This window comes from Otolemur garnettii, unplaced genomic scaffold (genome assembly GCF_000181295.1).
Source record: "Otolemur garnettii isolate 467f Iridium unplaced genomic scaffold, OtoGar3 scaffold00004, whole genome shotgun sequence".
NCBI lineage: Eukaryota > Metazoa > Chordata > Mammalia > Primates > Galagidae > Otolemur > Otolemur garnettii.
In genome coordinates, this window is record NW_003852399.1 from 26,592,074 (window position 1) to 26,617,107 (window position 25,034).

Sequence of the window (25,034 nt, forward strand, 5' to 3'; positions counted from 1 at the left end):
CTGCTTCACTGCTCTTAATTGAAAGCAACACATCTATGGATTTTTGATCATATGGTTCAGTACTGCCAAACTTGGCCACCTTTTTTGTAGCACAGTGCCTTCCACCTAGGAGAAAGGTAGAATATTGATTGGAAAAATATGTATTGAATTCAGAAGTTTTCTCATAAGTTAGCAAAAACTAGGTAGTTCACCAAATGTCCATAAAGTTACGGCATCCTTGAAAGGAAAAATTTGAAAGGTTAATATTCCCCAAATTCTATCTGCCTTGTCCTGCTTTGTCGGACCTTTGCCAATCAGAAATTAGAGCATAATTATTGAGGTACCGCTGTCGCGACCTGTTGGGCTCCTATGGCCCTGGTCTCGGTTAGTGCAGGAATGAACCAGGTGAGAGGTGGATTAGAAGTACAAGCTTGTGGAAGGCGGGCTAGCCCTTACTTTCCGGGTAGCCCCAAGCAACCTCTGCACCAGCCTTTTATTGAAACGGAATGATACAGGTGAGGGGAGCAATTAACAATGACCACGTGCTGAGGGCACGGGCTCTTCTTCCACAAGGAGCTCCTGTGGAGGAATGGCCCGAGGTCCACACCTCAGCTGCAGGTCATCTTGCTAGGATGTCATCTGGCTCTTGGCGTCTCCTACATACCGCTACTAAAGTTGTATATTTATTAAATCCTTTTTGTTGTTGTTGCTGTTTTAATCAGTTGAGTTTTTTTTTTACGAAATAAATCTTTTGTTATTTGAGTCAGTTGAGGTTTATAGTGAGTTCCTTGATATGAGGGATTGTTTATAACTCTCTACTGACATTATAGTTACTTAAAGAAATTACCCTGGAAATCTCCTTTCTGAAGTAGGTATCAATATAATGGTATCTTCCTGATAGCACTATACTTCAATAAATATTTAAAAGTTGGCCAGTATGAGAAGAGAGTAATCAGCCATATGGAAATAATAGCAGTGTGTCATATTGTCGACTTTCATATTAGATTTGTGAAATCGAAATATAATTATGAATAACAAAATAAACACACGTATTCTACAATAGTGTGCCATGATGTGCTTTTGATATAATGGAAACATTTACTAATAAAATAAGGTGTTTTATGATTTGGAAGAGAGATTTTGCTTTTGGCAGTGGCTTTTCAATTTTGCCCATCTGAAAAGTGGCTCTGTTGATGGGTGAGATAGTTATGGAAAAAATGTACAAAAATCTCTGTGCTTACAACACATGCATTGTCAAAATTTACTATTGTAAAAGTAAAGCAGGATCCAGATTATAAAAACTGTATCTCATTCGGGGGGGGGGGGGGGGAAGCGATGGAACATTTTCTTCACTTAGCTTATTACTTCATTGGCCATTTAAAAAATTTATATTTAATTTCATTTTAACCCCAGCCACTGCTTCTGTCTTTATTGACACTGCCTTTAATTTTATGAAAGATGTATATGGGAATTTGCCATGTGAGGGTAGGATTTTATATTTGTTGATGTTGCATTTAAGTGTTTTCTTTTTCACGTGTTCTGTTTTAGTAGCAAGGCCTTTAAGAGCATGCTCCATTCTGCTTCCTGGTTTCTTCCTTCCAAAGGTGGTTGCATCACGTTCTGTTCACACTGAGGGTTCACTGTTGACAGCCTAAAAAAGACTTACAGATCCACGTTATAGTAAATTGATAGCAGAATTAAGGAATAATATAAACATCATAATAAAATCATGTTGTTCTTATGTTTTTGCAGGAAGATTCTTTGGCTACAGATAATTTCCTTGTGGACTACTTTAATGAATTCCTAAGCCTTCCAGTGAGTGTATTATTTATATTCTGTTGAATACTTATCAAAGCAAAATATGTTAGTGGGTTATGTTGTGAGACAAATTTATCAGGCATAATTTTTTTTTTTTGAGACAGAGTCTCACCATGTTGCCCTTAGTAGAGTGACGTGGCATCACAGCTCATGGCAACCTCAAACTCTTGGGCTCAAACGATTCTTTTGCCTCAGCTTCCCAAGTAGCAGGGACTACAGGCGCCCACCACTGAGCCCGGCTATTTTTTGTTGCTATTGTCATTGTTGTTCAGCTGGCCTGGGCTGGGTTCGAACCCACCAGCCTGGGTGTGTGTGGCTGGTGCTATAACCACTGTGCTACAGGCGCCAAGCCAGGTGTAACATTTTATTTAAAATATTAATTAAAGCATTTAGGTAAAGTTTATGTATTTATGAACATAATCATTGGATTTGAATCATTTAGAAATTATCCTTATTGAAGAAAGCTGGAATTTTTATAATCATTCAAAAGTATTCTGAAAAAAATCTAATACAGTTGTATTTGGAACGATGTTAGACTTTGAACAGAGGTGATAAGGACAAAAATATCAAAAAAGTCAAGTAACTAAATTTTGTGCCTCTAGGCAATTATTGTCCTCTCTTGGACAGATATTCAATTGGAATTTGTATATAAAGCAACTAGAGTTTCATCTCTGTAGTTAATAAGATTTGGGACACAGGCTGGGCATGATAGCTCATGCCTGTAATCCTAGTGCTGTGGGAGGCCGAGGCTGGAGGATCACTTGAGCTCAGGTGTATGAGACCAGTCTGAGCAAGTGCAAGACCTCTTCTCCTCTAAAAATAGAAAAAAAAAAAACCTAGCAAGGCATGGTACAACTTACCTGTAGTGCCACCTACTTGGGAGGCTGAGGCAAGAGGATCACTTGAATCTGGAGTCTGAAGTTGCTGTGAGCGCTGATGATGCCATGGCACTCTACCAGGGCAACAGAGCAAGACTCTGTCAAAGAAAAAGAAAAAAAAAAGAAAGAAACAAAGAAAAAAAGAGTGAAAGAAAGAGAGAAAACAGAAGGAGAAGAAAAAAAAAAAAGACTTGGGACACTGTTGTTTGTGTAACATAGGTGGACACCAATTAATAGAGCTTAAGTCTTAGCAGTCACTGATAGAGTAAGTCTAAGGGGTGTCTTAGTCCATTTTGTGCTGCTGCAACAGAATAGCTGAGATTGGGTAGTGAACAGAAATTTATTTGGCTCATGTTTCTGGAGGTGAGAAGTCTAAAATGGAAGGGCTGTGTCTGGCAAGGGCCTTCTTGCCGCATCATCCTATGGCAGAAGGACAAAGAGAGAGCAAGGGAATCAGAGAGCCCGAGAGGGCAGAGCTCATTTTTATAACAAGCCCACTCCTGCAATATGGACGCTGATCCGTTCATGAAGGCAGAGCCCTGATAACCGCATCATCTGTTGTTAAGCTTCACTTCCCAACACGGTTGCATTTGGGATTAAACTTCCAACACATGAATTTTGGCAGATATATTAAAAAAAAACCATAGCAAGGAGTTTAGGGAAAGTAAAATGAGAATTCATAAAAAGACTTATTTTGTTCTATAGAAATAAAGTTAATCAGGAGTGACAGTTAAAAGAAAGATAAAACAAGGCTTTATTATTGCATTATGAACACACGGAAACATTTTTTATTAAATTTTTTACTAGGGACAACTTGAAATATAGAAAAAAGTCACAAGTAATTTTAAAGGGAGTGGGCCATAGAATGTGAACTGTCTTAAAGTCTAACCACTGACATGATATTTTGAAGGGAACTTTCTTACCTAGATTAGTTTTTGTATATGTAGTATTAAGTATGTATCTATGCATGCATGCATGTCTGCGATTTTTCTTTCCTGGAAGAATTTTATGTTCTGTCCTTCATTTGGAATAGCTAGATCTCTGGACCCATTAGGGGAGTTAGACTGAGGCACCAAGGCACCCTCTCCCTTTCCAGGAATAGGCCTGAGTGATATACTATATGATATCTAGATGATAAACCAACTAGATGACAACCCAACTATATATGTTGGGTTTGCCTTTTTAGCTTTCATTGTCCACTTGGACGTTATAGAAAACCCAGCAGCATCGGAAAATTGCCACCACTCTACTCTTCCAGATTGTCTAGTCTTTGCTCTGGGCTCTGCAGTCTCCCTTCTTCCTCCCTATAAAAAGTACATTTTTGTAAAAGTTTAAACACAAAAATCTCCATGTAGGTCTAATTTTAGTCTCTTAGCATGTAAGGTCCAGTATCTCAAAATTTGTGCTGATCTTGACTTTTGCTTGTTCTGGAAAATAAATAACTAACCTGCCTAACTTTCTTTTCCAGAAAAATCTACCTTAAGGTATAGAAATAATGTAACACTAGTATAGAAAATTTACCAAAAATGTGAGAAAACTTCAGCCATCTTCCTGTCTCCCCTTCAGTACAGACATTGCTGTTTTTGTGGATTTTCTTTCAGACGTCAGGTGAAGTGGCAGGTGACGTCTGTTGCGCTCTGTGTAGTTGTGGTTTTTATCGCTCCCCTGCAGGTACCCTTCAGGTGTCCCATGCACCCACCTGGGCTGCCTCTTTCCTTTTCTCTCTCTCCTCATCCTTCTGTTTTTACCTCCACTTTTTTGTTTTTTGAGTTCCTTTGGCATCTCCTTTAAGGATTACATAGTCTACCTGCTGATTAATTCATTCTGTACAGCAAAAGACAAGAGGAGGGAAAATGTTGTCAAGGTTCCCAAAAGAATTTGGCGGGGGGGTGGGGGTGGCTGGGCGGTTCGCCCCTGTAGTCCTAGCACTCTGGGAAGCCAAGGCAGGTGGATTGCCTGAATTCAGGCGTTCAAGACCAGCCTGAGCCAGAGTGAGACCCTGTCTCTAAAAAAAAAAAAAAAATAGGCATTGTGGTGGGCGCCTAAGTCCCAGCTACTTGGAAAGCTAAGACAAGAGGATCTCTTGAGCCCAAGAGTTTGAGGTTGTTATGAGCTGTGAGGCCACGGCACACTACTGAGGGTGACAAAATGAGACTGTCTTAAAGAAAAAGAAAAAAGGAATGTGGGTCAGGGAGAAGGAAGAATGATATCAAAGGAAGTACCTGGCAAAATTCTAGAACAGAGTAGTAATGTTTGGTTTATGCAGCAGTTCCCAACCTTTATGTCACCAGGCACTGGTTTCATGTAAGACAATTTTTCTTTCTTTTTTTTTTTTTTTTTTTGAGAAAGAGTTTCACTTTCTCACAAAGGGTAGAGTGCTGTGGCATCATAGCTCACAGCAACCTTAGGCTCTTGGGTTCAAGTGATTCTCTTGCCCCAGCCTCCCAAGTAGTTGAGACTACAGGTGCCCTCCACAACACACAGCTAATTTTAGAGATGGGGTCTCACTCTAGCTCAGGCTGGTCTCGAACTTGTGAGCTCAGACAATCCACTTGACAGGCGTGAGCCACTGCGCCTGGCCCTGTAAGATGATTTTTCCACAGACTAGGGGGTTGGTTTCAGGATGAATCAAACACTTTAATTTTATTGTGTTACTTTATTTCTATTATTATTGTTGTAATATATAATGAAATAATTCTGCAACTCACCACAGTGCAGCATCAGTGAGATCCCTGAGCTTGTGTTTCTGCAACTAGATGACCCCAGCACTAACCTTACCGCCTCAGCTCCACCTCAGGTCATCAGGCGTTAGAGTCTCACAGGAAGCATCCAGCCTAGATCCCTTACATGCAGTAGGGTTCATGATTTTATGAGAACCTAACGTTGCTGCCGATCCAGCAGAAGGCAGAGCTGAGGTGGTGGTCCTAGCCATGGGGAGCGGCTGTACAATTGAAGCTTCCCTTGTTGCCCCCCCCACCCCCGGCTTACCTCCTGCTGTGAGGCCAGTTCCTAATAGACCACAGACTGGTACCAGCCTGCAGTTTGGGAGTTGGGGACACAGGGTTTAAGAGCCCTTAGCTAAGGATTAGAAGCCAGAATGGGTTAAATGAGAATAAGTGTGCCAAACTAACTCTTTTTTTGGATCGTTATGGGCTGGTATTTTAGGGAACCATAAATTTTGAATGCATTATGATTTCAATAAGATATTATAAAAAATAATAAGTTGAATCATATTACTTCCTGTTCTGCTCACAACTCTGTATCATTACACCGAGAATAAAATCGAGAATCCTGCGTGATTTGGCTCTTTTCACCGCTCGATCTTTATTTCCTCACTTTTCTTCTTGTTAAATCTTTTCCAGTCTGACCAACTCTCTTCGTGTTTCTCCGATGTGAACATGCTGAGTTTATGTTCAGGGTCTTCCAACCTGGGGTGCTCTTCCCTGAAGTGTTTGTGTCACTTTCTCCCTGACTTAAGTCACTTCTGTTCAGAAGGCTTTCCTTCCAACCCTGTCTAAAATAATATCTCTAACATGCTCCACTTACCTTGCTTTATTCGTTTCCAAAGTCCTTTCCATTATCTGTGTAATTAGTTTTTAAATGTGTGAACTGGTTCACTAACCGTAACCAGTGGGGGTTGACTGTTAATAACCTCCACATCTAACTCCAGATTCTTTACTATGAAATTCCAGACTTTCTGCAATTTGGCCTTAACTTCCTCTTTCCATCTTTATCTTAGGTTTCACACTTCGCTCGCTTCTACCTCCCCTGACCCACCCACCCATCTTGGCAGCACATTTTCTCCCTGTGCTGAAGTCCCACCATTCCAGCCTCTCTCCTTCCTACTGGCATGATCTTAGAAACATTACATACTTAATTCCTCGATTTCTTTCTCTGTGAAAACCAAATAACCATCTTATAGGATTATTATGAAATGAGTGCCTGGCACAGGATTAGAACTTTTCTTTTTGTTTCCTTTACTAACTCATGTTCCATTTCTGAAATACAACAGGCAATCCCTCTCTAATTAGATAGGTGGATCGTTGTCAATCTAGAAGATAATCTGTGTCATACAAATCTGTCATTCATTGGCTTTGCCTTTTCAAAATCATTCTTTATCAGAGACTTTGATGAAAAGTTGCAAGAGAACTAGTGTTTTTCCCGTTTAAGGTCACTCAGCAAGTAAGTGACAGGAGGCTCAGAAAATTTGATTGTCCCAGATCCACATGGCTCAAAAGTGTTTGATTGTCACATTACACTATGAGAACTGGCAGACTGGCAGCAGAGGAATACATTGATCATTTGTATAACATAATCTGTCTAATTTTTATCTTTTTTTTTTTTTTTGAGACAGAGCCTCAAGCTATCCCCCTGGGTAGAGTGCTGTAGCTTCACAGTCATGGCAACCTCCAACTCCTGGGCTCAAGCGAGTCTCCTGCCTCCGCCTCCCAAGTAGCTGGGACTACAGGCACCCACCACAACGCCCGGCTATTTTTTGGTTGCAGCCATCGTTGTTTGGCGGGTTGGGCTGGATTCAAACCCACTATCTTAGGTGTATGTGGCTGGCGCCTTAGCCACTTGAGCCATAGATGCTGAGCCTAATTTTTATCTTTTATCTTTTTTTTTTTTTCTTTTGAGACAGAGTCTTACTCTGTCACCTTTGGTGGAGTGCTGTGCTATAATAGCTCACAGCAACCTCAAACTCTTGGGCTCAAAAGATCCTCTTTCTTCTGACTCCCAAGTAGCTGAGACTACAAGTGCCTGCCACAAACCTGGCTAGTTTTTGTACTCTTAGTAGAGATGAGGTCTCATTACTGCTTAGGCTGGTCTTGAACTCCTGAGTTCAAGCAATCCACCTGCCCCGGCCTCCCTCAGTGCTAGGATTACAAGCACAAGCCACCGTGCCAAGCCTTAATTTTTACCTTGGTGATATGAATTAGACTAAAACAAATAAAACTAAGATATTCTTGGAGTACCTTCATAGAAGTATAGTCAAGATCAAGAAAAATATTAGTCTGAGCATAGAAGGCACTCAATAAATGTTTTTTTGAATACATTTGAATTGTCAGACCACATTTGGAATACCGTGTTCCATTTTTGGTACCATATGTTAAGAGTTTCTCTGCCAAACCAGACTCTGGGAGACTCAGCCAATGAATACTCTAGAAACCACGTCAGATGAGGAAGGGTTGAAAGAAGTGTGGGTGTTTAACCTGGCTTGGGAATAGGGGGTAGGAATAGAATGGAGTAGTCTTTTTTGGGCATTTGGGGATTTAATTGAGGAAGAAGGATTGACATATTCTGTGAAACTAGAGGGCAGAACCAGGGCCATCATTTATGGGGGAAATTGATTTTGATTTTTACTCACTATAGGAAAGAATGTCAAAGTTTCTTTTTCTTTCTTTCTTTCTTTTTTTTTTTAGATAGTCTCATTTTGTCACCCTTGGTAGAGTGCTATGGTGTCATAGCTCACAGCAATGTCAGACTCCTGGGCTCAAGGATTCTCTTGCCTCAGCCTCCCAAGTAGCTCGGACTACAGGTGCCTGGCACAATGCCTGCCTGTTTTTAGAGATGAGGTCTTACTCTAGCTCAGGCAGGTCTCAAACTCCTGAGCTCAGGCAATCCGCCAGCCTCAGCCTCCCAGAATGCTGGGATTACAGGCCACCTCTTTTTTTTTTTTTTTTTTTTCTTGAGATGGAGTCTCTTCTCACTCTTTCTCCAGGCTGGCATGTAGTGGCATAATCATAGCTCACTGCAGCCGCAAACTCCTGGGCTCAAGCTATCCATTCACCTCAGCCTCCTGAGTAGCTGAGACTATAGTGTGCACCATCGTGCCTGGTTAATTTTTTTTGAGACAAGGTCTCCACTACATTTCCCAGGTTGGTCTTGAACTCCTGGCCTCAAGTGATCCTCTTACCTTGGCTTCTTAAAGTTCTGAGATTATAGGTATATGCCACTACTCCTAGCCTAAAGTTTGTTTTCTAACAATGAAATGGGCTGGCTTGTGAAGGAGTAAACTCTTTGTGTTTGGCAGTATTCAGGTAGAGGTTAGGAAATTATCTTACAGGAGTACTGTGTGTGCTTGGGAGACTTGACTTCCCCAACCGAAGAAAATTTGATTAATTCCTTCTTCTCTGTTTATTTTATCTTAGGAGCTGCATTGTAACATCCTCGGTGCAAAGATAGGTCTATTCTGTACCTCCAAAGCTTCTTGAGGAGGATTCTGTTTTTTTATTTCCACATCTTCCAGTGTTAAGAACCTGGAAATAAACAAATACACCTCTAACCGTTTCTCTTGCCTCCCTCCACCCTGACCCTCCACCAAAAACATTAAACCTGAGAACCTAAGTAAAGATTGTAGGACCCTTAGGTCATCTAGATTTCTGAGACTATTCCCACATCTGCAGGGACTTGCTCAAGGTCCCAGAACTGGATTGTGGTAGAAACGGGCCTAGGAATCAGGCTTTCTGGCTCCTACGCTATTTCTTTCCATTACACCATTACACCCTTGGGACACATTGTAAGATCCAGAAATGGATGGCTGGTAGCCTGCCCCATGTTATTTTTTGATGAGGGGAATCCAGGACAGTTGCCGCTATTATAAATGATTATGGCACTTTCCAAATCCTAGCTTTCATAACTTCATTCTGTTTGTTCTTGCGCCAAGTTCACATTCAGATATTGTTTTCATTTGGTGTCTGGGAGGTTTTTTGCTGTCAACTCTTTATGGACAAGTGTTTGCTTATTAGGTTTTCTTCTGTGCTATAGTGTGAAAACATTTCTTTCCTTTTGATTTTGTTTTGTGTGTTTTATACTCAGTGACTGTTGTGGGATCAAGTCGATGAGCCCACATAGATTTAGGTTGGTCCTCTGTGGGTGGTTTCAAATGTTTGTGACATTTATGGTTTGCAGAAGCTGAAGGGGTGGCCTGTTCTATGCCCTCCTCACAAAGATAGGTATGTCATGTGTTTGCCAGACCATGCTTAGCTATGTGCTGTTGGAATTTTACCATAACTTCTTTTTGGGGGCTGATTCTCTACACTTTTTAAAAATCTGTAAACCATTATAATTTCTTACAGCTTTATGAAGGAGTTATATGCTAGATGGATTGTTAAGGGTTGGTGGGAAGAGAGAGTACAGATTTGAGGAATGAGTGGGATGAAGGGAGATGAAGGGTTTGGCCAAAATTTAAATACTCAGAGGCTGATTTTTAAGGGTGTTGATAGAGCTCTAGATAACTGCTTAGTTCAGCATTTATACCGATGGGTGTTTTGATAAGCCTTGTAGCTCAAACATAAAGCATTCAAATTACCTAATGTAACTCATTTTATTAACTAAGGATATTTTCTATACATTTTACATGGCACATTTTTCCATCTATTCTATTGACGAATACCTCTAGTAAACAGTTTATGGTTAAACATCTAAAATGACAATACAATTTAGATTAAAAGAAGTTGTTATTGGTAACTGAGTTGTTATACTCAAGCAGTCAGATGTTTTTTATTCACTGACTAAGATTCATGTTTAAAATACAGTTTTGGAGCTCAATTAGTAGAGACAGAGTTGGAGCAGAGATGAACATGTATTAAATTAACCTAGTCATTAGTTTTTAATTTAAATACTGTTCAGCTAAATAATTTGGCACCCGGTGAGTGTCGTTGGTGCTGGGCTGGCAGTTTAAGCACATCAGTAATTAGTCACAGGTTTTTTTTTCCCTTCCCTTTTCAAAGAAATGTGGAACCAGCAGTTTATTGTGGTAAAAATATTTTCATGCACTTGCTTTTTCTGTGAAAATATTTTTCGCACATGGATGACTAGTACTACAAAGTTAGCTTTCACCACCTTCACGTCAGTTCATTTTAGAACATTTGGAAAATGATACCCTTGAAATGAGAAAATTAAGTAAGGAAAGAGCAGTCTGTAACAACTTGCAGAGGATTGCGTTTGGGGCTCAAGCTGAAGATTTTTCCTGTCACATGATTAAAAGCTTGAGTGTTCTCTAAATCAGCCAGCTCAGCTTTTTGGGGAAAAGACGTCCTACATCACTCATTTCCATCTCCCCTGTGCTATTAGTCTTCTTTTGTCACATACTAAACTAACTTTGTAAATTTCGTAGGTAAGCTCGGAAGTGGTAAAACAAAGGACTTGATGGGTAAGCGAGATTCTTTCTTAAGCAGACTTGTGGGAATTTGGGTAATATGGAAAGACCAGGGTTCTTTCTTCCCGGTATGACTGGCGTCATTACAGACATGAAAACTCACGAGAGTCAGCGTGAAGGAACAGACTCAGTGTGTCTTCACCTGGATTCTGCATCTTCTCTATTAAGACCTCTTTGGTTGCTCCCATCATTCTAAAGCATTGATATCTAAACTCGAGCATGCGTTAGAATGATCAGAGGGTTTGCTAAGGGTCAGAATGCTGGCCTCTTTCCCCAGAGTTTCTGATTCTAGGGTGGGGCTGGAGAATTTGTGTTTCTAACAGACTCCTAGGTGATACAGCTGCTGCTGGTCCAGGGAGCACACTCTGAGAATCACTGATTCCAGAGAGTAAATTGAGAGTGATAGGATGTAATAGAAGGTCTAGTCCTTTCTCCCCAGGCTTATATCCTGCTCTTCTACCTTCAGTATTAAACTTTAGGCATGCCTCATGTTTACAACTCACCAAAAGTGCCCTTGTATTTTGTACTCCTTTTTTTTAAATTGTCACCCTCGGTAGAGTACTGTGGCATCGTAGCTCACAACAACCTCTAACTAACTCTTGGGCTTAAGCAATTCTCTTGCCTCAGCCTCCCAAGTAGCTGGGACTATAGACACCTCCTACAACACTGGCTATTTTTTTGTTTGTTTGTTTGTTGCTGGGTTTGAACCCACCACCCCCAGACTATGTGGCCGGCACCCTAACCCCTGAGCAAGGGGCACCCAGCCTTATTTTGTACTCTTACATCTCATGCATGGCCATCTCTTTTGCTGACTTCCCTTCTCTTCCTTGTCTTCCTGACAAACGCTGAGATTCAGCTCCAGCATCCCACCTTGATATCTGCCCTAATTTCTGGGGAGAGTTAGTGAGTCCTTCTGTGCCATCACACTGCTTTGTACACGCTTCTCTTGTGCTCATTATATGTTAAAGTAAGTTGCACGATACATGCATTAGCATCCAAATTGAACTACTCATATTCTGTAGAAGGGTGATTTAAAAGGTGAAGATGACTTTGCTGTACCAGTCCATGAATGTGTGGGCTAGGCAGGGTGTGTGGTGGAAGATGGGCATCTGTCTTTCTCTTGGTGGGTCAACCGCCTCCTTCCTGCGTCTTACAGTGTGTGGTCATCTCCTCCTGCACAACGTGAGCTTTAAACGCAAGCCCACTCCTTTCTTCTGGCCCTTAATTGAATAATTAGTGACCTATTTCAGTGCTGGAGAAAAAAATTGACTGTGGTCAACTTCTTGAGAACATTATTAAAGATAACATGGTACTTTCACAAGTGCTTTCAAGAGTTTCAAGGGACAATTTTGACTAAATATGGTTTCACTATGTGCTGACTTTAGGATCCATGCCCCTTTAAGTTGGTTTTTATTATCTATTGTATATTTACATTTCTTTCTTCCTCTGTTAGATGGTATGTACTCTGAGGCAGCATTCATGTATTCTTTTCAGTGGAGGCTTTGTGGAGGGCGCTCTCTATTGCCTCACTCAGGATATTATATACTTACGAATAAATGAATGAACTAACTTAGCATATTAGATACTTATGCGCTTGATCTTAGCCACAAGGCCGAGAAGCGATTAGATACTTAGGAATAAACAAATGAACTAACAAAGGAGAAGGAGAGCTGGGTGGTCTTATTAGAGAGGAGAAGGTGTAGACTCTCTTTTCTTGGAGAGACAGTCTTGACTGATGGAGCATCAGACATGGAAGACAGCTTAGGATTACGTGGTTACAATCCCCTTTTACCTGATAGGGCTCAGAAAAGCAAAATGATTTGCCCAACATTTTTTGCATTTAATCATTCTGCTTCTCCTTCCCTGGATAGTTTCCAGTTTAGCCAAATCCCTTTTAAAGTAAAGATAACTAGACCAGACATAGTAGTCTAGTATTGTGATACTAGAATACCCTTGTCTCTGTGGACATATTTCTCCTTTGGCATTTACATTTATACTATTTTTTTTTTTTTTTTTTTGCAATTTTTAGCCAGGGCTAGGTTTGAACCTGCCACCTCCGGCATTTACACTAATTTTAATTTATTTTCAGTATTTTGTTGATTCTTTTCCTCATAGAGAAAAATAAGTGATTATGTACTTGTTCCTTCAACAAGAGCAGACGTAGTTTTTTATTCATTTTTGTATCTTCTACGAATGTGGCAATACTTGACACTTGGGCATTCCCGTATTTTGCTACTATTGAGATGAATTAACTGGGAAAAGCTTTGAGTCAGTTATCTGCCCCCTATTTTATCTTAGAATCGCAGTGCTATTAAGGAACTTTGAAGATCTAAGCTAACATGGCTTTCTAAATAGGAAAATACTTATTTACCTCTGGCCAGATCTTTGCCCCGGTTCAATTGGTGTCACAGAGAGAAATTCCAAAGTTTATAAATATTTGAACATGCACACATTTACATCTCTTTATAAACAGGAGCATTTCATGTCATTTTATCCTAAGCACAACGAATTCCAATTTTCCTTTTGCTGTAAAGTTCTTCGTTCTGACAGGTCCTCTCCTCTCTTTCATGGACTTATGTCCTTCAGCTTTTCTTCCTCAGGGAGGATATGTTCTTCCTCTTTCCTCACCAACTCCATTCAGAATGTAAGTATTTTTGTCACATATGAGTGGGAGAACCTAAGTTACACGTAAAACCTAGAGTGTCTGGGAAAGACAGTTTTGAGTTTTCCAGGCTTCACATTTCAGGAGGTTGGAATGGATCCTGAGTGAGCCAGTCCACAGTAGGTACAGCAAGCCTTAACTGAAATTATGTGCCAATCCTAGGTTTAAGCAGTTTCATAGTCATAAATCCAGGTTTCTGTTGTAAGCTCCTTAGAGCACTTGCTAGAAAGCCACGAAGAGACCATTTAATCTTTCTTAGCTGCAGTTGTACCTTGTTAACTATAAAAGTAATTTCTAACTCTCTGCCTTAAACCCTGGCCTGACCCTCATGTGTGATAGGGACAGTCTTCCATCCAGAAAGTTAATAATTACTACACTAACCCTGGCTGTACTAGCAGTAGTGGTGAGACAGCGCCTTCCCCAAGCAGGCGTGGTGATGGCTTTGTTTGAGGGATGTCAGCAGTACGGTCTACCTCACAGCTCATGAGCTGGCAGGCAAGCAATCCGTCCTACAGACCCTGCTAGGAGACTCTTCCTAAAACACCAATCAGAAGTTACGTACCTGCTTAGGATCTTGGCCATGTCTCCCTATTTCTCAGAGGATTAAGATTAAAAACCATACTTTTTAAAATGACATGCAAAGCCTTCCATGAGCTGGTTCTCTCTATCTTATCCACTCCAAGTCTTCTCTGTTCCTTACATTATTCCAACTGCAGCTAGTCTAGTTGTAGTCCAACTGCATTGAACTGCTGAGAGTTACCCACATGTAACAGGTTGCTTCATGCCTCTGTGCCCTTACTGGTTAAATCAGAGTACATAAGAGCCAAGCCTTTGGGATCAAAACACCTGGCTACCCTAACTTCATAGGGCAGTGGTTCTCAACCTGTGGGTATTAAAGGGTGGCAGCATTAGGAAGGTTGAGAACCACTGTCATTAGGTCATTACTCAGCAAAGCGCTTGGCATAGAGAAAGTGGTCTAAGTGCATGCTGGTTTTATCATGTCTGGGGCAATCCAGTAAAGAAGGGGAAATGTTCTCTCTATAGGACGAGTCTCCGAACAGCAGTCTGACAGACTTGTTCCTGACCCACCACTTTATAGCTCTGAGTCTACGGGCTGTCACATAACCATCCCGAACATCAGTTTCTATAAAGAGCTATTTCAGAAATGTGAACGATTCAACAGAGTGCATTTAAGTGTCTATCACAGGCCTACCACATGATAGCTGTTCAGGAAATGGAATTCTTATCACCCCGAATGTTTCTGCCAAATATACCTATATACTAAGATTGGTTACCAAGGTCTTAGAGTGTCAACAATCCCTCTCAACTTTTTTTAATTAAGCAGTTTTTTTCTTGGTTAGTAGGAAATATATTCCTTCCCTCCCTCCCTCTCTTCCTTCTATCCTTCCTTCCTTCTTTCTCTCATCTTTCTTTCTTCCTTCTTTTTTGTTTTTAGAGACAGGATCTTGCTATGTTGCCCAGGCTGTATCCAAACTCTTGGTTCCAAGCAATCCTCCTACTCAGCCTCCTGAGTAGCTGGGACTACAGGTACACATCACTGCACCCTGTGCAGAAATATATTCTTTATCCATTGAGTTAATTAGTTGTCATTCTTTGCTTTGGATTTTCACAGCTTTTTATTCCTCTGACTACTAGGTGAGAGGGTAGGAGGCTGGAAAAAGAAAGGAAAACAATAAATAAAGATCAAACTTGTTCTCTTGCTCCATTGATGGAAAAAATCTTTTCACATTATACTGCTTCATTTCCTCCACCCCCATTAATGTTTGATATCCATTTAATTCCTTTCCTTTCTTTAATCAGATACAAATATTCTCTGATGTCAGCAGATTCTTTTATTTCATTAATCCAGTGAATAGTGTTCAGGGATAATATTTATGATGTTTAGGTAAGTGGTGCTTGTTTGAATTCCATGTTTGAAGACAGATGCAGTGGAAATATATTTATGAAAAACACTTTATACATAATTTATTGTTAATTATTCTCATTTATTCATTGAGCTATATACTGTTCACTTTGGGTAAAAATCTTAGATGTAAGGCTTTTTGACGATGGACTGATATTTATCTTTTTTTGAGACAGAGTCTTACTTTGTCACCCAGACTGGAGTGCCATGCTGTCATAGCTCACAGTAACCTCAAACTCTTAGACTTAAGTGATGCTCTTGCCTCTGTCTCCAGAGTAGCTGGGACTACAGGTGTGTGCCACCATGCCCAGCTAGTTTTTCTATTTTTGCTAGAGATGGGGTCCCACTCTGGATCAGGATGGTCTCAAACTTCTGAGCACAAGGGATCTACCTGCCTTGGCCTTGTAGAGTACTGGGATTATAGGTGTGAGCCACCACGCTTAGACCCAATGTTCATCTTGAACTCTATTGTCCATATACTTTAAGTTACTTAGAAGTGGAGATAGTCAACAGTCACACTTTAGAGATGTGATACTGACATTAAAATAAAAAATATAAGCTCGGTGCCTGTGGCTCAAGTGGCTAAGGCACCAGCCACATACACCTAAGGTGGCAGATTCGAATCCAGCCCAGGCCTGCCAAACAACGATGACGACTACAACCAAAGAAATAGCCAGGTGTTGTGGTGGGCACCTGTGGTCCCAGCTACTTGGGAGGCTGAGGCAGGAGACTCGCTTGAGCCCAGGAGTTGGAGGTTGCTGTGAGCTGTGATACCATAGCACTCTACCCAGGGTGACAGCTTGAGGCTTGGTCTCCCCCCCAAAAAAATACGTATATATATATATACATGTATGCACATATTTCTAGGTCTAATTTTACTATGAAATTCTATCATTTATTAAATTATAACTGTAGTACATCTAAAAATCCCTTAGTAAAACTTGGAAGAATTAATTTCTACTTAGAACACTTATTGACCCAAGGGGAAGAATTTATTTATTTTTATTATTTATTTATTTATTAAATCATAACTGTGTACATTGATGCATTTATGGGATTCAGCGTACTGATTTGATATACAATGTGAAATGCTTCCAAGGGGAAGAATTTAATGTCTTCTATCACCTGGCTAAACATGTATAAATTAATCTACACGAATAATCAGTTCACTGAAGGTGACTAAAATAAGTGAATATTCTGAAAAAGGGGCTTGATTTTAGATTTGGAGGGCAAATGAGCCAAGGCATGGCCTGTCTACCACTCACTTCTTAAGGAGATGGAAGCCCCAGAGATGCTGAATGATTTACTGAGAGTCACAGAGCTATTCATTCGTAAGCTGGCATTCCAACTCGAGACTCCTGACCTGTTGTACATCAACTGGCTGGCTTTAAATAAAAGTTGGCAGGATTTAGAATTAATGACAAAAGCTTATAAATGTTATTCTCTTTTACTCTTTGTCTAAAATTTTTTGTCACAGTGTGAGGAATGGTGTTGAAATTGTCTTAAATGAGGAACACATTGCACTTAGTTTTCTCCTTTGGGGCAAGGGAGATTGTTAGATTTCATGACTCCTCGGCACGGAAGATATAGCAGGAGAATATGTCTTCTTCCTTCCTTCCTTCTTCCCTAGTAATCCCCCTTTCTAACAGTGTCACATTGCTTCATAGAGACCAGGTGTGTGTCTCTTTCCAGTTTCAAAGAATCATGGAGGTTATATGAAGGAAATTTCTCCTATAACATACCTTGAGACTTACTTGTCGCCTAAGTACTCTGGCGAGAATGGGTTCAGAGGATTCCCTTAGTTCTAGTAAAGAGGTTTCCTAGCTCCTAAAAGGGAAGAGGAAATGGTAGAAACACAAATCTCTGTGAGGTATACACGTGCATACGTAAATATAAAGTCTCAGAGACCCTTTCTGTGTTAAAATTTTCATTTCCATTCATTCATTTTACAGACCTTTTCAGAGGCAATTAGATTTAATGTAGATTATGGCGTTTTTGAAGTAATTAATAATGCTCCACAACTTCTGGAAAAGCAACTGAAAAAAATTCTACAAAACCAGCAACCTCGAAATCCTATCTATGATGTTGTAAGGAGAGAAAAGCATGACGTTAAACCTGGTGAAGTGAATGTCCCCGGTGAAGGTGAGACCATCAATGTCAACTACAGTATTATGGTAAGAAAGTATACTTATATGTAGATCTCTTTAGGGTTAGAAAGCACTTGGTGAAATTATCATGAGTTTCCTTACGCTTCCTTTCCAAAATGTTGCTGTATTAATTAAATTGTGTTGTACTTATGCATAGTATTTTTTGTTGTTTTTGTTACTGTTTATATATACAGGTTTTAAAAAATATATATTATATATGTATACACGCACACACACACACACACACACACACACATATATATATATTTTGAGATAGAGTCTTGCTCTGTTGCCTGGGCTAAAGTGCAATAGCATCATAGCTCAGTACAACCTCAAATTCCTGGGCTCAAATGATCATCCTGCTTTATCCTTTTGAGTAGATGAAACTGCAGGCTTATGCCCCATGTCTGACTAATTAAAAATAACATTTTTTTTTTTTTTTTGTAGTGACAGAGTCTCATTGTGTTTGCTCAAGCTGGTCTCAAACCTCTGGCCTCAAGTGATCCTCCCACCTTGGCCTCCCAAAGTGCTAAGATTACAGGCATGAGCCCCTATGCCCGGCCTACACATAATATTTGTTAAGCCTCGTATCATCTTCTCAAATCTAATGGCCAGTTTAGTCTGCCAGTTTTGTTGATGTTCTATTATAAGTCTGAGAAGATTCATTTAATTTATTGTGAATATTAGGTTATTTGGGGGCCATATAAATATATGTGTCATTTGTTTTATAGTGTAGATAGATTCTAAAAAATTTGTGGGTAAACAGAGGAGTTATTTTATTTGGATTTTAAATCAATCCCATCAAGCAGTTGGGACTTCCCCCCCCCCCCAGATTGATCATAAGGGTACAATTAGGTGACAGTGTTTGCATTTGTTAAGTGGAGTCCCTATTGTAGTGTGTCCCACACCCAGGAGGTGTGCCATACACCCTTACTTGTGCCCATTAACTGGGAGCACACCATCCCCCTTCCCTCCCTTTTCCCCCTCCCCACAACTGTGGGCATGTATCTGATCATCCATACACCCTTACATTGTTCCCATTAACTGGGAGCTCACCATTCCTTTTTGCTCCCTTTCCCCCCTCCTCACAACTGTGGGCGTGTATTAGATCACCTACTGGCTTCATATTAGTATTGAGTATATTGGATGCTTGCTTTTCCATTCTTGCACTTTACTAAGAATAATGTGTTTCAATGCCATCCAGGTTAATACAAAAGATTAAAAAGTCTCCCTCTTTTTATGGCTGAATAGTATTCCATCTATTTGAGACTTTTGACCCAAAAGTTTACTATATGCCTTTGATTTCCTTGGCCTTAAATTCTAATCTTAGGGGCCAGGTGCGATGGCTCATGACTGTAACCCTAGCATTCTAGGAGGCTGAGGCAGGTGGATTGCCTGAGCTCACAAGTTCAAGATCAGCTGGAGCCAGAGTAAGACCTTGTCTCTAAAAGTAGCCAGATGTTGTGGCAGACACCTGTAGTCACAGCTACTCAAGAGGCTGAGGCAAGAGAATCACTTGAGCCCAAGAGTTTAAGATTGCTGTGAGCTATGATGTCACAGCACTCTACCCAGGACAACAAAGTGAGACTCTGTCTCAAAAAGAAAAAAAAGTCTATTCTTAGCTTTTAGATTTTATCTCCTTAGCATGAGGCTAGAACACGTGGGTTCTAATATTGGCTCTTCAACTTGTCCTTGAACAAGTCACTTTGATAAACTTCATTTCATCATCCATCAAATGATGCCTTTAATATCTACTACTCAGGCTTATTTTGTGGATCAAATGAAAATAATAATGAATATTTACCAATTCTATTTTCCATTGATTTAAAATATCTGATAGAAATAGGCTAAAATATGTCTAATACATAAGACACAGATCTACATCAGCCTCGTCAATTCTTCAAATGTATTTTCTATCTTTCTTGTTAACTTTCATAAAATTAAATGTTAATATCAACTATGTTACAGCATTGCCTTGAAGCCCAAAGGAAAAATATTCTGAACTATATAGCACTATAAAATTTTAATTAAAAACATTCTTACTAGGTATGATAGTGATATTTATTTGTTTATTCACTTTCTTTAGTAAATAGAAATCAAAAAGATCGACTGAGTAATCTTAAACAATACATTTCTAAGTAATCCTAGGTCAAAGAGTTAAGTCTCAAGGGAAATTAAAAATTATGTTGAATTTAATAAAAATTAAAATGTAATACCAAAATTTGTGGGATGCAGCTAATTTAGTTCTTAAAGAGAAATTTATAGCATTAAGTGCTTATATTAGAAAAGACTAAATATCTCAAGCCTATGATTTGCTTTTCACTATAGTAAGCTAGGAAAGTAAAGCTAGATTAAATCAAAAGTAAAGAAATAAAGAACAGAAGCTATGAAATTTTTGAAAATATAAAACAAGTGGGAAACAGCAATGAAAATAAAGGCTTGCTTATTATTTTTTCTTTGGAAAAAAATCAATAAAATTGATAAGCTTCTAGCTTTACTGATGAAGAAAAAGAGAAGAAATAAATGACTAATATCAGAAATGAAAGACGGGATATCGTTACAGATCCTATGGATGTCCAATAAAAAATAAGTGAATATTACAAGCTATTTTATGTCTGCAAACTCAATAAACTAAATGGAATGAGCATATTCCTTAAAACATGCTCACTCAAGGGGATGTAGATAATCTGAATAATCCTATACCTATTAAAGAAATTGGATTGATAGTTTAAAATCTTCCCAAATTTATGAAAACTTCTCTAAAAAACAAAAGAAGAGGGATTAATTTCCAGCTTATTTTAGGAAGCTAGCATTACCCTGATAACAATAAAGAAATTTCAAGAAAAGGAAAACCCTATAAATATCTCTGATGACAACAGATGCAAAAATTCTCAAAAAGTAAGTATATTGAATCCAATAGTGCAAAACTTCTATCCTGTTTTAAAAGATAAAAGGCATACATTTTCATAACTTTGGATGAGGTGTTTTTTAGATAAAACACCCAAAGCACAAGCAAAAGAAGAAAAAAATAGATAAAATGTAAATCTTTTATGCTCCAAATGATAATACCAAGAATGTAAAAAGATACCCACAGAGTGGAAGAAAATATTGGCAAGTCATTCATTTGATAAGGATGCATGTCTAAATGATATAAAGAACTCATACAGCTTAATAATAGGCAACCCAATTTTTAAAATGTAGAGGGGATCTAGAAAGACATTTCTCCAAAGAAGAAATGCAAATGAGTGTAATCAGCATGTGAAAATGTGCTCAGTATCTTTAATCATAAGGGAAATTCAGTCAAATGCAGAGCAACTTCCAACTTTTGGAAACCAGTTTGGTGATTCTTTCTAAGTTAAACATATAATACTATCCATCTGTCCTATTCATGTTTATTACCTGAAAGAAATGTGAAGTTATATTCACCTAAACACCTGTATGTGAGTGACTATAATTGCTTTATTCATAACTACAAATGCTGGAAGTTATCCAAATTCCATTAACTGGGAAATAGATAAACTCAGTCTATATATCCATACAGTAGACTAGTACTTAGCAATGAAGAGGAATGCACTAGTGATACACAGAAGAACTCAGATCAACCTCAAATGCTTTATGCCCAGTGAAAGACACCAGAATCAGTTTCCTTACTATATTGATTCCATTTATGTAACATTCTGGAAAAGGCAAATCTAGAGAACAGATCAGTGGCATCGCCAGGGTCTGGGGTTGGAGGAAAGTGCTGTCACAAAGTGGCATGAGAAATTTGGGGGCAGTGTTGGAACTACTATGTATATTGATTATACTATGTATTCCTGTTACATGATTGCGTGCATTTGTGAAAACCTGTAGAACTATATGCCAAGAAGGATGGATTTCACTGAATGTAGTTTATACCTCAATCAATCTGACTATACAAAAATATCTATTGGCTGATAACCATACTTTATTTGGTTTCCTTGTACATCTAAATATAATTTTTGTTAATCTGATCCTATAGGCATTTAGACAGGCTGTCTACTTGGTAGTTCTAGAATGATTTATCTAAAATCAGTTTCCTCCAATCTTTGATTATCTCTTTTTTCTTTCTCATCCAACTTTTAAAAAAAAGTTTAAGTTTTTTAGGTAAATTATTTTTATATTTCCTCCCTCCCTCCCTCCCTTCCTTCCCTCCTTCCCTCCTTCCCTCCTTCCCTCCTTCCCTCCTTCCCTCCTTCCCTCCTTCCCTCCTTCCCTCCTTCCCTCCTTCCCTCCTTCCCTCCTTCCTTCCTTCCTTCCTTCCTTCCTTCCTTCCTTCCTTCTTGTGCTGGGACTACCGCCTTCCAGCACAACACCTGGCTACTTTTTGTTTTTTAGAGATAGGGTCTCGTTCTGGCTCAGGCTGGTTTCCAACTCCTGAGCTCAGGTAATCCACCTGCCTTGGCCTCCTAAAGTGTTAGGATCATAGGTGCTATTTTTGTGTTTCTTATATTACTTACTAAATTATTTTGGGTTGATCAGGATTGTTCTGTATGTTTTTGGTCTTTATATATACTTTAAAAAACCTTGTGGGCTAGGCACAGTGACTCATGCCTGTAACTCTAGCACTCTGGGAGGCTGAGGCAGGTGGATTGAGTTCAGGAGTTGGAGACCAGCCTGAGCAAGAGCGAGACCCTGTTTCTAAAATAAAAAGCTGGGCATTGTGGCGGGTGCCTGTAGTCCCAACTACTCAGGAGACTGAGGCAAGAGACTCTTTTGAGCCCAAGAGATTGGTTGCTGTGAGCTATGATGCCAGGGCACTCAACCCCAGGGTGATTGAGTGAGTCTCTGACTTAAAAAAAAAAAAAAAACCTTGACAGGATCTTTTTTTTTGGTTTGGATAAAGACTATTTTTCAAAAAAACACTTAAAAGAGAATGAAGTATAGAGAAACTCCATTAGACAAATACTAGGCAAACTGACTTTGGATGAACTGTGTAGTAGTCTGGGCCATATTACAGTCTGGAGCAGGATGCGGTGCTCGTGAGAAGTCCCCAGTCCTGTGTGGTTGTCAGCATGTAACGTCTGTGGAATCCTTTTAACTTCACAGCTCACCAATAAGCAATGAGACAGAAAACAAGCTGCCCCTGATTCGGTTTGGCTGTTTTAATACTTCTCTTTGTTCTTTCATTTCCAAGAAGACAGTGGCCAAATGGATGTTTTGTGATGACCAGGAGAAAACCATTGTGTGCCCATTTTTCCAATCCTGGGAGCTTAATGATTTGGTGCTGTGCATCAGGAATGCCGCGCACACGTGCACCCTCACGACTGTCAGCTCACCAGACGTTGGCACTACTGTGTGGGCACTCAGTTTCCTCAGGGAGTTAGTGATGGGCTGCATGTTGACGCTGATGCTGATCTCATAGCAAAACTATTGTTTTGCCAGATAGTCCATGGAAGCCTCATACATGCAGACACACTGACCTCACTGAGATGGGTATTATACTGGTTGTTTTATTTATCAGTAGCTTTTGTTTTGTGTCCTGGCATTCCATAGAATTCTGAAATTCATTTGTGTCCTGTCTATGTACTGACATTCCATAGAATTCTGAAAAAGTGAATATACGAAAAAATAGACTCAATAGTCAGTGAATATTTTGGAATGAATAACAACTTAATAACTCTTCAGCAATTTTCACAACCTCAAGATAAAATTTAACATCCTTAATACTATTTAAAAGACTGTTCACCATCAGGCCAGTGCCCTGCTTCTCCCACCTTCCTCCCTCCATCCCTCAAATCTCATCCTGTGACCTAGATCATGCTACTGCCACACTCACTATTTGTTTCCTCCTCTGCTCCCCTGCTCTCCTACTCAGCCTAGCTAGTCCTGCTTCAGGTCAAGGAGTGAAGGGCATGTTCCCTAGAAAACCTTTGCGGGGCTCAGTGCCTGTGTGGGTCCTACAGAAGCCTCTGTACCATGGCCCTTGTAACTCTGCTATAATTGTTAACGCTGACATCTCTAGGAGCGTGCCTAGGGATGTTAAACCTTTGACAAAAAAAAAAAAAAATTGTTTACTGGAGGAACAAGGGACCTGTAGGCTCAGCACCTGTGGCTCAGTGGTTAGGGTGCTGGCCACATGCACTGGGGCTGTGGGTTCGAACCCGGCCAGGGCTTGCTAAACAACAATGGCAACAACAACAAAAAAATAGCCAGGCGTTGTGATGGGTGCTTGTCCCAGCTACTTGGGAGGCTGAGGCAAGAGAATCACGTAAGCCCAAGAGTTTGCGGTTGCTGAGAGCTGTGATGCCACAGCACTCTACCAAGAGTGACATAGTGAGATTCCGTCTCAAAACCAAAAAAACCCCAAGGGACCTGTAATGACTTTAGTGGCCTTACTAAGTTTTTCTTAGTGATTCTTTTCCTGTTGGTGATTTTTTTTGGTTTGTGTGTGTGTGTGTGTGTGATTATTTTTAGCCCATTTTACAACTGAAAATACTGAGCTCAATTGATTTTTTTCTCAAACCTCCTCTGTCAATAAGTTACTTAACTTTTTTGGATTTAATTTGTGAATCTGTAAAAACGGAGATAATAGTTGACATGGAGTTGTTGAGAGAATTAAAGAGGTACCAGATGCAAGAAGCAGCCATACTTTTGTGGCGCGGAATTATTGATCTCTTTTGTGCTAATAGAAGGTGTGGGAGTAGGGCTCCTAGTGATTGCTAGAGGTCATTTTTCCTCTCATGGTTAGGGCTTAATTGGTCTAAAAGTGATTTTAACATTTTTTCTTCTTTTTGCTTTTTTCCAATAGTGTCTCAGTCGTGAAGAAGGTATTAAATGGATCAAAAAAGAAAGACTTCCAGCATTTCTGGAAAGTGATTGCTACTTTGAATACAGGTATTTCAGTTCCACAAATATATACGCATTTCTAAATGCCTATTTTTTCCACCAAAATTTATTTTTCTGTGAAATCTTAGTAAAATTATATACATACCTTTTAACCCATTGGAGTTTAGATCTCATCTGCTATAGAATAATAGTGATAGAATATTGATAAAAGTCACTTAACTTGTCTGCAGAAATTTTACATTTACATTTATTAATGTACTTCGGTTGTATTTCCTTGGCCATTATATTTTTATTTTGTTTTATTCCTAAAATTTTTTTTATTTCAATAGATTTAGGGAGTACAAATGGATTTTTGTTTCATGAATCAATTGTACAGTGGTGAAAGCTGGGATTTCAGTGTACATCGTACCCAATAGGTAATTTTCCAGCTTTCATCTCACTTCCACCCTCCCCTTTTTGAGTCTATAATGTCCATTATGTCACCCTGTATTATCATTTTTTTTTTTTTTTTTGAGACAGTCTCACTACGTCTTCCTAAGTAGAGTGCTGTGGTCACAGCTTACAGCAACCTCCAACTCTTGGGCTTAAGTGATTTTCTTGGCTCAGCCTCCCAAGTAGCTGGGACTATAGGGACCCACCACAATGCTGGCTATTTTTT

The 25,034-nt window shown here is 39.5% G+C and overlaps 1 protein-coding gene across 1 annotated transcript in view; it reads left to right on the forward strand.

The window, feature by feature from the left end:
- Positions 1-348: 348 nt before the first annotated feature.
- The window catches only part of RGS22 (regulator of G protein signaling 22), a 145,942-nt gene continuing 121,256 nt past the window's right edge, over positions 349-25,034 (forward strand). The window contains exons 1-4 of the mRNA XM_023518230.1: positions 349-384; positions 1,732-1,794; positions 17,375-17,596; positions 24,339-24,424. Of these exons, the coding sequence (XP_023373998.1) occupies positions 349-384; positions 1,732-1,794; positions 17,375-17,596; positions 24,339-24,424 (407 nt within the window). The remainder of the gene's footprint in view (positions 385-1,731; positions 1,795-17,374; positions 17,597-24,338; positions 24,425-25,034) is intronic.